Here is a 12,156-nt window from a genome sequence, read left to right as displayed (position 1 = left end):
CCCAGTGTTATTCCTTTTCCTACTTATTGACACTAACTTATGTATATACATATATATACACACATACATATGCATATATACATATATATGTTTTACAGAAATACATATACACATTATACACATGTAAAGAGAGAGAGAAATAACCTACCTTGATGCAGGAACTGGTTAATTTTCCTGGAGTTCCTTTCTTCATCTCTGATAAATAGTATATGACCATGCTTAATGCATCCACTTCTCCTAGGAGTATTCCTGTGACTCAGACTTTGACCCTTTACTTTGTTCTCTATATTCATTGCCAAGAAGAGCTAATTCAGTCTTAAAGTTTTAAATATTAGCTAAAAGGTCATGTGTTTAGAGGATTTGCTTTATTTTTCATTTATTTTAATAGCATAACCCCATGATTTTACCCAAGTTCACAGAAAGTAGGAATTAACTGTATTTTTTACTTTCGATGCAATAAATCATGATTTTACTATTTATTTATATTATTTAAATTATAATTTTATAATGGTCATTTTAGCTTATTAAATGCTAGTGTAATAACTGTTCTCTCACTAACCTGCCCTATGCCTTAGGATACAACATTTAAGCAATCTATGCCTCATTTTTCTTATCTTTAAGATGAGGATAATAGTAATTTGCCCAATGTAGATCAAAGAAATTTTGTGATGTTTAGATGAGATAATAATGTGAAAACCTTAAAGAATTGCAAAGCACTTTGTAATATAATTATTATGAATGCTGTTGGCAATATATACCTCTATTATGCTGGCATCACTTTTTTCATTTTCATTAATTAACCACTCCAGGTCCTTTTCAAAGTCATCTTCGTATTCTTCACTTTTCTTTGAATCAGTATCTTTATTTTCATTCATTTTCTGTTTGTGAAGGAAATATGCTATAAGATTTTAAAAGATAAGGTATATGTTATGCCTGCTCTAGAGGAGGAATGGAGTATGGAGATTAATGCTGTAGGTAAGCTAATTAACACAGAGAAACACAAAATGGAATGTTCAAAATGAACATGCACTTGAATACACCATAAAAGAGAGATCTGCAATGGCAAGACATTTCCATAGGTAAACATTCCTAAGAACTCTCCCACTTTCCCCCAATTCCCCAAATAGTTATTGATGTTGGTTCCTTTTCCCTCTCAAGATAAAGTTAATTTTCGGTACACTTTAGGTACGCTGAATTAATAAATAATCCAGAAGCTATTTTAGCCATTAGCTTCGCTTTGTTCTCCCCAAACCTTTGGCCAGACTAAGTTATTACTGAATAATAACTGTTATTCAACTTAATTATTATTCAAAAATAACTGTTAATTGTTCAACTGGATAATCATTATTTTTTTCTAAACTATTCATTGGACTATAATTCCTTCCAGATATTTATTTCTTTTAAACTAAAAATACAAAATAGATTTGCTAAAGGACTCAAAAGTAAGCCCTTCAATAATTTCTAAATCAGGTTGAGCGCAAATTTTGAAGCAATCTGGAGAAACCAAATCAACACTTCAGGGTGAGTTTCACTTCCTAACTGCAAGACAAGCTAAATTGCTAAAGTTATTATGTCTAACTACCTACGAATTAAAAGCAAGGGCACCATGAATGATACAGAATAAAACTCACTGTAATCCAAAATACTTACAGTAAAAATAGTACTTTTCACAGTCACAATGCCTTGGAATAACCAGTTTTTTTTTCAGAGCAGGGATCTTGAAATTTATTATTTTAAGATGTTTGAGTTACATAAACATTATAAGAATATTTCCTTGGAACTCTTCAGTGCTTTCCCTTATTTTATAATAAACATAGTTCTGAACTTATAAATAAATGGTTGCCTGAAGACTTTAGTAGATACGTTTTATTGTTTACAGAGAATACCACCCACATGAAAACTAAAATTTAAAATGAAAACATAAGATCTGTATAATAAATTAAAAACACAGTAATTAAAAATTTAACAGGTTAGGGGTCTTTAAGTCATACTATTATGCCATAATTCAAAGGAAAAAAAGCCATAGTTAAGGTAACTCTGAGAAGTAAATTAAGTCGCATCAAATCTGAAGTGCAATTCTTTTCCTGTAACTTAAAAAAAAAACCCTCATGACTGGTTCTCAAGTAAACAAAGAACATAAATTACAAACTCTGGTTATCAAATCCCTTAAGCCTTTTTCAAATGCGTCACAGGATATTCAACCCCTTCAATTCTTTTAATCTTCATCTCCAGGGTACTGTCCATATGGTACACAATCAACAAGCTAGAACAAAAATACATCTTACACAAACAAAATCACTTAACACTTCCTACTTTATGCTTGTGAGTTTCACACATTTAAATTTCAACATTTATCATCAGTAAAAATCTAGGTAAGTGGCTTAGACCAGCTCTACCCTCTTAGTAGGGAACTGTAGTAAGAGACGGAAATCAATTCCTTCCTCCCTGAGTGTCTGGTAAATCCCATGTGGATAGGTTAACTGCCGATCTTTCAGTAGGAGTCTTAAACCAAGTCCATATGTATACATAATTTTGATAACTTTCTTCCAAAATTCAGGATATTCAAAAATAGTTTAAATAATTGAGTCCCGTCTTACAGCGTTTTAAACATATGCTTGCTTAAAAATCTAAGAACTGAAAGCATGTCAAAGAGAATGCCTTTTAATATAAAGTACTTAAGCAAAAACTAATCCATACATCATGAAACCATCTGGCCCATTATTCCTGTGTATCCTGCCAAGACTGTGATCCTATAAATAAGTTTTTAAAAAATCATAAACTGTCACAAAGTATGATGATAAATATTTTATGAACTTTAGGTGATAATTTAAATCTGTATTCAGGATCCCAAGGTACCATCAACGAAATGAATACCATTGCCTCATGGAAGCTACAATTTCGGGAGTGACTTTTTCTCCCAGGGACAAAATTATTACTTTCCACGTTCAATAACTTTGAGAGGGGAAAGAATATGACAAAAACTTAGTCTAAGCTACGCTCAGACGAGTTTCCTTCATACATAGTGAAGCAAGGTGTTACCAGACTTCCCCACCAGTGCCGGACTTGGTGGACCTCGGACTCCAGAGGATAAGGCGCCACCAGAAAGCTTCTTTCCTCACTACCTACCTTCCCTCCCAGCTATACCAGACGTTTATACCTTTACCTTCTATCCCACCATTAATATCTCCGCTTCGTCCTTCCCTTCTCTCCCTCTATATCCCTCCTGCCTGTGTAAAATGCGGCGGCTGGGATCACAGAGATGGCCGGGGGAGTTCTTCTCTCCTCCTCTTTCTAAGCTCTTCACATCGAGGCAAAGAAGACCCCGGCACCTGCCTCCGCGGCAGCCAGGACCACACTGCCATGGCAACACCGTGCCTCTGCGTCCTCCATCCGGGCCTCTCTAACTACGAGAGCGACAAAAACCCGCGCAGGCGCACGCGATATCCTCAGAACACCGACCCCTCCCGGCACCCATACCGGTGCTTGCAAAGGTCCAGTGAAGCTGAGGTTTCTAAGGGGACGACTAAGGAATCCACGCCATCACTAACGTTATCAGAGACTCGCAAAGTGCCGCTGTGTTGGTTGTGAAATTTCCCTCTTGTAGCTGTCTCTCGTCAGATTTAGAATTTCTTAGGACAACTTCTAAAACTATATTTCTCTATGTTATGTGCTTCGTAGTTAACGTAAAAAAGTAGTTTTTAGTTTTCATTAGTAGATAAGCAAATTGCTAATTAGTTATCATATTTTTGACCCTCAGCTTCTTTTTTTCCTAATCAAAACCCAAACTTTACCCAAGAGAGTTGCCAAAGAAAACAGGATTTTTGCTCCAGCTTTGAGGCATGTCAAAATGGTCAACTACAATTTTCTCAAATTCTGCTTATCTTTATGTATAAAGGCAAAGCAAGATGAATTTAGATTGTGGTGAAAGTTGAGAAGATTTTAACAACTATCCATTCCCAGCCAGAAATAAATAAGAACTGGGAGAAGTAAAAATATTTCCTCGGTACAATCCAGTGTGTTCGGATTATTTTTAAATTGTTTATTATTAGGATTTCTATCACTTGATATGATGGAGAGTACCTTTTCTCCAAGAGAGGCAATGTAAAATTAAATTTTTAGATATTCTTCAAGTTATAGACTTAAGGTTTTTTAAAATGGAAGGTTAAAATGAATTGTAATATTGAGTGCACTTCCTAGATGTGGTGTAGTTTTAATGACCTAGTGTTGCTACTGCTTCAGCACTTGAAAAAAGATGCCCCCAAAAAAGGTTATTCACTGCTAAAGGTTGAAGGAATTTTAGTCAAATCTCCTTTAACGGATGTAGAGTTGTAGAGTTACTTACCAAAGCTGGAAGTAGACCCTAGGTTTCAGAACTCCTAGGTTAATAGTTTTTTCCTCTGACCATCCCCCTAAATTTGTATTTTTCAAATAATGGGTGATAGCAGCTTTTTTTTTTAAGTTTCAGTAGGTTTTGGGGGAACAGGTGGTGTTTGGTTACATGGATAAGTTCTTTAGTGGTGATTTCTGAGATTTTGGTGCACCCATCACCTGAGCAGTGTACACTGTACCCAATATGTAGAGTTTTTTTGTTTGTTCGTTTGTTTTGTTTTTGAGACAGAGTCTCGCTCTGTCACCCAGGCTGGAGTGAAGTGGCATGATCTGGGCTCACTTCAACCTCCATCTCCCAGGTTCAAGCGATTCTTGTGCCTTAGCCCCCAGAGTAGCTGAAACTACAGGCATGCCACCACGCCTGGCTAACTTTTTGTATTTTTAGTAGAGCTGGGGTTTCACCATGTTGCCCAAGCTGATCTCCAGCAACTGAGCTCAGGCAGTCCGCCCACCTGGGCCTCCTAACCAATATGTAGTTTTTTATCCCTCATCCTGCTCCCACCCTTTCTCCCAAGTCCCCAAAGTCCACTGTATCATCCTTATGCTTTTGCATCCTCATAGCTTAGCTCCCACTTATAAGTGAGAACATATGATGTTTGGTTTTCCATTCCTGAGTTACTTCACTTAGAATAATGATGAAGTAACCTCCATTTCCATCCAGGTCGCTACAACGCCATAATTTGATTCCTTCGTATGACTGAGTAGTATTCCATGGTATGTATATGTACCACATTTTCTTTATCCACTGGTTGGTTGATGGGCATTTGGTTTGGTTCTTTATTTTTGTAATTGCGAATTGTACTGCAATAAACGTGTGCAAGTGTCTTTTTCACATAATGACTTCTTTTCCTCTGGGTAGATACCTGGTAGTGGGATTGCTGCATCAAATGGTAGATCTACTTTTAGTTCTTTAAAGAATCTCCACACTGTTTTCCATTGCGATTGTACTAGTTTACATTCCCACCACCAGTGTAAAAGTGTTCCCTGTTCACCACATCCATGCCAACATCTGTTGTTTTTTTTATTTTTTGCTTATGACCATTCTTGCAGGAGTAAGGTGGTATGGTATTGAGGTTTTGATTTGCATTTCACTGATCATTGGTGATGTTGAGCATTTTTTCATCTCTTTATTGGCCATTTGAATATCTTATTTTGAGAATTGTCTGTTCATGTCCTTAGCCCACTTTTTGATGAGATTATTTGTTTTTTCCTTGCTGATTTGTTTGAGTTCCTTGAAGACTGTGGATATTAGTCCTTAGTTAGATACATAGATTGTGAAGATTTTCTCCCATTCTGTGGGTTGTCTGTTTACTCTGCTGATTATTTCTTTTGCTATACAGAAGCTTTTTAGTTTAATTAAGTCCCATCTACTTACCTTTGTTTTTGTTGCGTTTGCTTTTAGATTCTTGGTCATGAAGTCTTTGCCAAAGCCAATGTCTAGAAGGGTTTTTCCAATGTTGTCTTCTAGAATTTTTATGGTTTCAGGTCTTAGATTTAAGTATTTGATCCATCTTGAGTTGATTTTTGTATAAGGTGAGAGATGAGGATCCAGTTTCATTTTTTTACATGTTGCTTGCCAATTATCCCAGCACCATTTGTTGAATAGGGTGTCCTTTCCTCAATTTATATTTTTGTGTGCTTTGTCAGAGATCAGTTAGCTTCATTTCTGGGTTCTCTATTCTGTTTCATTAGTCTATGTGCCTGTTTTTATGCCAGTACCATGATGTTTTAGTGACTGTAGCCTTGTAGTATAGTTTGAAGTTGGGTAATGTAATGCCTCCAGATTTGTTCTTCTTGCTTAGTTTTCCTTTGGCTCTGCAGGCTCCTTTTTGGTTTTATATGAATTTTAGGGTTGTTTTTTCTAGTTCTGTGAAGAATGATAATGGTATTTTGATGGGAATTGCATTGAGTTTGTAGATTGCTTTTGGCAGTATAGTCATTTTCACAATAGTGATTCTACCCATCTGTGAGCATGGGATTTGCTTCCATTTGTTTGTGTCATCTATGATTTCTTTCATCAGTGTTTTTTAGTTTTCCTTGTAGAGATCTTTCACCTCCTTGGTTAGGTATATTCCTAAGTATTTTATTTTTTGCAGCTATTGTAAATGGGGTTGAGTTCTTGATTTGATTCTCATCTTGGTTGTTGTTGGTATATAGCAGTGCTACTGTTACGGTGGAGGGTGTCCATGTTCTTGGCATTTTGAACAAAGAATTGGAAAAAACACACAAATAAAGCAAGGAAAGAATGAAGCAACAAAAGCAGAGATTTTTATTGAAAATGAAAGTACACTCCACAGTGTGGCAACGGGCATGAGCAGTGGCTCAAGGGCTCCAGATACAGAATCTTCTTGGGTCCAAATATCCCCTAGAGGTTTCCCATTGGACACTTTACATTGGTTCACCCCATGTAAATGAAGTGGTAGCCCACAATCAGTCTGATTGGTTGTGGAAAGCAACCAATCAGAGGTTGAAGTGAAGTTACAAAGTTACACTCCTATGCAAACATTACACTCCTATGCTCTTTGCAGCCAATCAGGGGTACTTTCAATTTCCCATCTGCAGAAAAGGGGATTTGCCAAGGAAGTAGCCTCTGGTCCTTTTGTTACTTAGGCATGGCAAGTTAGGGTTTTCCTTTCAACTGCATTCTAGGAAGTCAGTGTGAAATGGCCTTAGGTTCCCTGCCTCCAGACCCTATTCTCCTGCCTCACTACAGATTTGTGTACATTGATTTTATATCCTGAAACTTTACTGAATTAATTTATCAGTTCTAGAATCTTTTGGGATGGTTTTCTAGTATATGATTATGTCACTGGCAAACAGCAACAGTTTTGATTTCCTCTTTACCCATGTGGATGCCCTTTATTTCTTTCTCTTGCCTGGTTGGGATATAGCAGCATGCTTGGTAGCCAAAAGTGGAAATGACTCAAATGTCCATCAAATGATGAATGGATAAATGTTATATATCTATACAATGGAATATTATTCTGCAATAAAAATAAATGAACTACTGCTGGAGGATTCTAAAAAGATGGTGGAATAGGAAGCACCAGGAATCTATCTCCCCACCTAGAAAAACAATTGCACTGTCAAAACCTATCTCTTGTAAGTATTTTGGAACTGTGGAGTCTATTAAAGGCTTGCAACTTTCAAGGGAAGGCTTGGACGGAAAACTGAATTTATTTTGGTGAATTTCAGCTCTTAGTTCAGTATCAACTACCCAACCCCACACCCCAGCTCCCTAGCAGGCTGTCTGCATTACTTGCAGGAGCAGCTTGCACATAGTTCATGAGAGTCAGTGAGCAGTAAGGACCCTGTCCTCCTATTTATGAGGGTCTATGTTCTGATAATTGATTACTGCTTCTGATCAAGGAGATGCAAACACAGAGGTAGCCACTATTGTTGTTGCACCTTCCCTCACCATTGTAAGCTTTTACTCCTCCAGCTGAAGCAACTTCCAGGGAATTTTCCTTGTTTTCTTCCTTTTGGAAAACAAACATTAAAGACTAAGACATGAAAAAGCAACTACATTTACAGAGAAAAGTATAAAGTTAAATTGAACACCCAGAGAAAGGCATAAACTCAGAAAAAAACCTGAGAAGACCTTAAATCATAAAGATGCTCAAATAACGAAGGAAAGATGTGGAGAAAGTGAAGAAAATAATATATAAACAAAATGGAAATGTCAATAAATTGAAAACTAAAAAAGAAATCGAAGAAATTCTAGAGCTGAAAAGTACAACTGAAATGAAAATCTTACTATTGGGATTCAAAAGCAGATTTGGGCAGGCAGAAGAAAGAATCAGTGAACTTAAAGATAAGACAATTGAAATTGTTGTATCTGAGAAACAAAAAAATTAAAAAGTTAAAAGTGAACAGAGCCTAGGGGACCTGTAGAACACCATCAAATGGACCACAGTATGCATTGTGGGAGTCCTTGAGAAAAGAGAAAGAAGTAGTGTGATAATTTGAAGAAATAATGGCTGAAAACTTCCCAAGTTTAATAAAGGATATGAATATGACCATCACAGAAGCTCAATGTACTCCAAGTAGGATGAATTCAAACAAACCTCCACTGAAGCATATTATCCATCAAACTATCAAAAGACAAGAAAGAAGCAACTCTTCACATGCAAGGGATTTGCAAAGATCCTCTACAAAATACCCGATTTCAGCAGCATATTACAAAGATACTGCACCATGGCCAAAAGGGATTTATTCCTAGAATGTAAGGGTGGTTTAACATACAAAAATTGATGCAGTATGCTACATTAACAGAAGGAAGGAGAAAAACTGAATGATCATTTTAATTGATGCAGAAAAACATTAAATTCAGCACTCTTTCATGATTAAAAAAACAGACAAACTTGAAATAGAAGGATACTGCCTCAACTTAATAAAAGGCATATATGAAAAACCCGCACCAAACATCATGCTCAATTCTGAAAGACTGAAAGCTTTTCATCTAAGATCAGGTATAAGATGAGGATGCCGGCTTTCACTACTGCTATTAAACATAGTACTGGAAGTACAAGCCAGAGGAATTAGGCAAGAAAAAGAAATATAAGGCAGCCAGATTAGAAAGGAAGAAGTGAAATTATCTCTGTTTGCAAATGATAGGTCTTATACATAGAAAACCCTCAAGATATCATTTTTAAAACTATTAGAATTAATACATTCAGCAAAAATTGCAAGAGACAAAGTCAGCACATAAAGTCAGTTGTATTTCTATACACTAATGATGAACAATCTAAAAGGAAATTAAGAAAACAATTCAATTTACAATAGTATCAAAAAGAATAAAATACTTAAGAATTAACTAAATAGGTGAAAGATGCATACAATGCAAACCATAAAACAGATAAATGGAAAGCTATCCCATGTTAATGGATTGGAGGACAATATTATTAAGATGTCAGTATTACCCAAAGTAGATATGCAGATTCAGTGTAATACGTATAAAAATCTCAGAAAAGCAGAAATAAAGAAATCCATTCTAAAATTTGTATGTAATTTCAAGGAACCCCAAAAGCCAAAATAGTCTTGAAAAAGAACAAAGTTGGAGCACTAATACTTCCTGATTTCAAAACTTACTATAAAGCTAAAATAATATAAACTATGTGGTACTGCATAAAGACAGCTTTATAAACCAATGGAATCAAATTTAGAGGTCATAAATAAACTTTCACATATATGGTCAAATGATTTTTCACAAGGGTTTTATGAAACTCAGTGGGGAAAGGGTATCATCTTTCAACAAATGGTTCTGGGAAAACTGGATATCCACATGCAAATAAATGAGGTTGGACCCTTACCTCATACCACATTCAAAAATAAAATGGATCAAAGATGTAAATGTAAGAAATAAAACTATGAACTCTTATAAGGAAACAGAGCAATAGCTTTGCCACATTGGATTTGACAATAATTTCTTAGATATGACACCAAAAGCACATGCAAAAGTAAACAAATTGGACTGCACAAATATTAAGTACTATTGCATTTTAAATACTTTTGCTCACTAGACATTATCAGCAGAATGAAAAGGCAACCTATGAAATGGGAGAAAATATTTGCAAATGATATATCTAATGTTCATAGGTATCCAAGGTATTAATATCCATAACAAACAGAGACCTTCTAAACTCAACAATTATAAAAACAATCCAATTCAAAAAATGGACAAAGAACTTGATTAGACATTTCTCTGAAAATACATGAATTGCCAAGAAACACATGAAAAGATGCTAAATATCACTAATTATTAGAGACATGCAAATCAAAACCACTATGAGATACCACCCTCATTAGGAAGATTACTATTAAGACAAAATAAATATTGGCAAGGATGTGGAGAAATTGAAACCCTTATGCACTGTTAGTGTGAATGTAAAATGGTACAACTGCTATGGAAAACAGTATGGCAATTCCTCAAAAAATTAAAAATTGAATTACCATATGATCCAGCAATCCCATTTCCCAGCATATACCCAAAATAACCGCAAGCAGGATCTTGAAAAAATACTCGTACACTCTTGTTCATAGAAGCATTCTTCACAATTGCTAAAATGTTGAAGCAACCCAAGTGACCATTGACAGATGAATGGATAAGCAAATGTAGTATATATACACGATGGAATATTATTCAGCCTTTAAAAGGAAGGAAATTCTATCATATGCTACAATGGGATGAACTTTTGAAGACATTATGCTAGGTAAAATAATAATAAAACCATGTATGAAAAACCCACAGCAAACATCATATTCAATAGTGAAGGACTGAAAGCTTTTCATCTAAAATCAGGTACAAAGCAAGGATGCCTGCTTTCACTACTGCTATTAAACAAAATACTGGACGTCCTAGCCAGAGCAATTAGGCAAGAAAAAGTCATAAAAACACAGTATTGTGTCATTCCACTTATATGAAGTGCCCAGAACAGTCAAAATCTTAGAGACAGAAAGTAGAATCGTGTTTTCCAGAGCCTGTTAAGGCAGGGGAAATGAGAGGTTATTGTTTAATGGGTACAAGGTGTCAGTTTTAAAAAATAAAGTGTTCTGGAGATGGATGGTAATTATGTTTGCATAGCAATGTGAATATGTTTAATATCATGGTAATGTACACTGAAAAATGGTTAAGATAATAAGTTTTATGATAGGTGTTTTTTTACCACAATAAAAAGTTTTAGACAAAAAAAGGAATGAAGTACTGATAGATGCTACAACATTGATTAACCTTGAAAACATAAATATTATGTTATGAAAGAAGCCAGACACAAAAGATCACATATTGTATAATTCCATTAATATGAAATGTCCAGAATAGGTAAATCTATAGAGACTGAAAATGAACTAGTGTTTTCCTAGGGCTGGAAGAAAGGAGTTGTTGAGGGGAAATGGGTGGGTGACCACTAAAAGTTGAATTGTATGGTATTAGTATATGAATTATATGTCAACAATAAAGATGTTACAAGAAGTATTAATGGAATGGTGGGCAAACCATAACTGTGGAGTTGAACATGTAAGAAAAATGGGTTTTCCAGGATTGATTGATATATGGCTCATATCTCCTATGTTTAACTAGCCTGTAGAAGATTTTAATTTCTGGGCAATTTCCCCATCAATAACATAGAGATAATAATATTTGCCTTATTTTTGTGAAGATTAAGTGAGGTAATCCATGTAGTTAGCCCAGTTCCTGATGCACACAAAGTGCTTAACAGTGACTGTTACATTACATAGTTTTCCAAAAGGATGAAAGTAGGCTCTGGAGTATCTTTATTGATATTCCAAAATGAAAAAAAGAAAATTTTTAAAATTATGTGTGGAATTCTATAAGAACAATAGTTGCTACATTATCAAACATTTTAACTTATGAAAAGTTTAGACATTAATGTATCAATTTCAAATAAGTGTTAAATATTACAATTATAGAACTCTTGTGCGATATAACTGAGCATTAAAGATGAAATGGATAGTGTAAAAATCATAATAACATCCCCACTTAAATGGAAGTCAGAGTTCCAGTTATCTCAACCACCTAAAACCAAGCTGTAAACAAAAACAAGTGTAAAAGATGTGAAAGCAATAATGCAAAGCTAATACAGTTTGTGAACTAAGCTTGAGCCATTTTTAGGACAGTCTTTCACAGTCCTTTCACTTACTTTAGTCTCATAAACTCAGGTCCCTGAATTCCCAGCCCAGAAATTAGGACGTGATAATTTCAAAAAAGAAAAACAGTTGTGTTGTTAAAAGTAGGTACTCTGACACCAG

At 35.2% G+C, this 12,156-nt stretch overlaps 1 protein-coding gene across 13 annotated transcripts in view; it reads right to left on the bottom strand.

Annotated features, from left to right (window-relative positions):
- CCDC181 (coiled-coil domain containing 181) overlaps positions 1-12,156 on the bottom strand; it is a 66,163-nt gene that overhangs the window by 29,192 nt on the left and 24,815 nt on the right. For 4 of the 13 annotated variants that reach the window (XM_063648907.1, XM_063648912.1, XM_054495522.2 and 1 more), the window contains one exon: positions 759-898. In XM_063648907.1, coding sequence (XP_063504977.1) covers positions 759-875 — 117 coding nt within the window. In that variant the 5' untranslated portion in view covers positions 876-898. Of the gene's footprint in view, positions 1-148; positions 196-758; positions 899-3,163; positions 3,463-12,156 lie in introns of those variants that run through there. The other 9 variants (XM_063648901.1, XM_063648911.1, XM_054495549.2 and 6 more) reach the window with 5 other exon arrangements.

This window comes from Pongo pygmaeus, chromosome 1, assembly GCF_028885625.2.
Source record: "Pongo pygmaeus isolate AG05252 chromosome 1, NHGRI_mPonPyg2-v2.0_pri, whole genome shotgun sequence".
In the NCBI taxonomy this organism is placed as follows: Eukaryota; Metazoa; Chordata; class Mammalia; order Primates; family Hominidae; genus Pongo; species Pongo pygmaeus.
The sequence above is the reverse complement of the archived record's forward strand: the minus strand, read 5'-3'. Positions and strand labels throughout refer to the sequence as shown.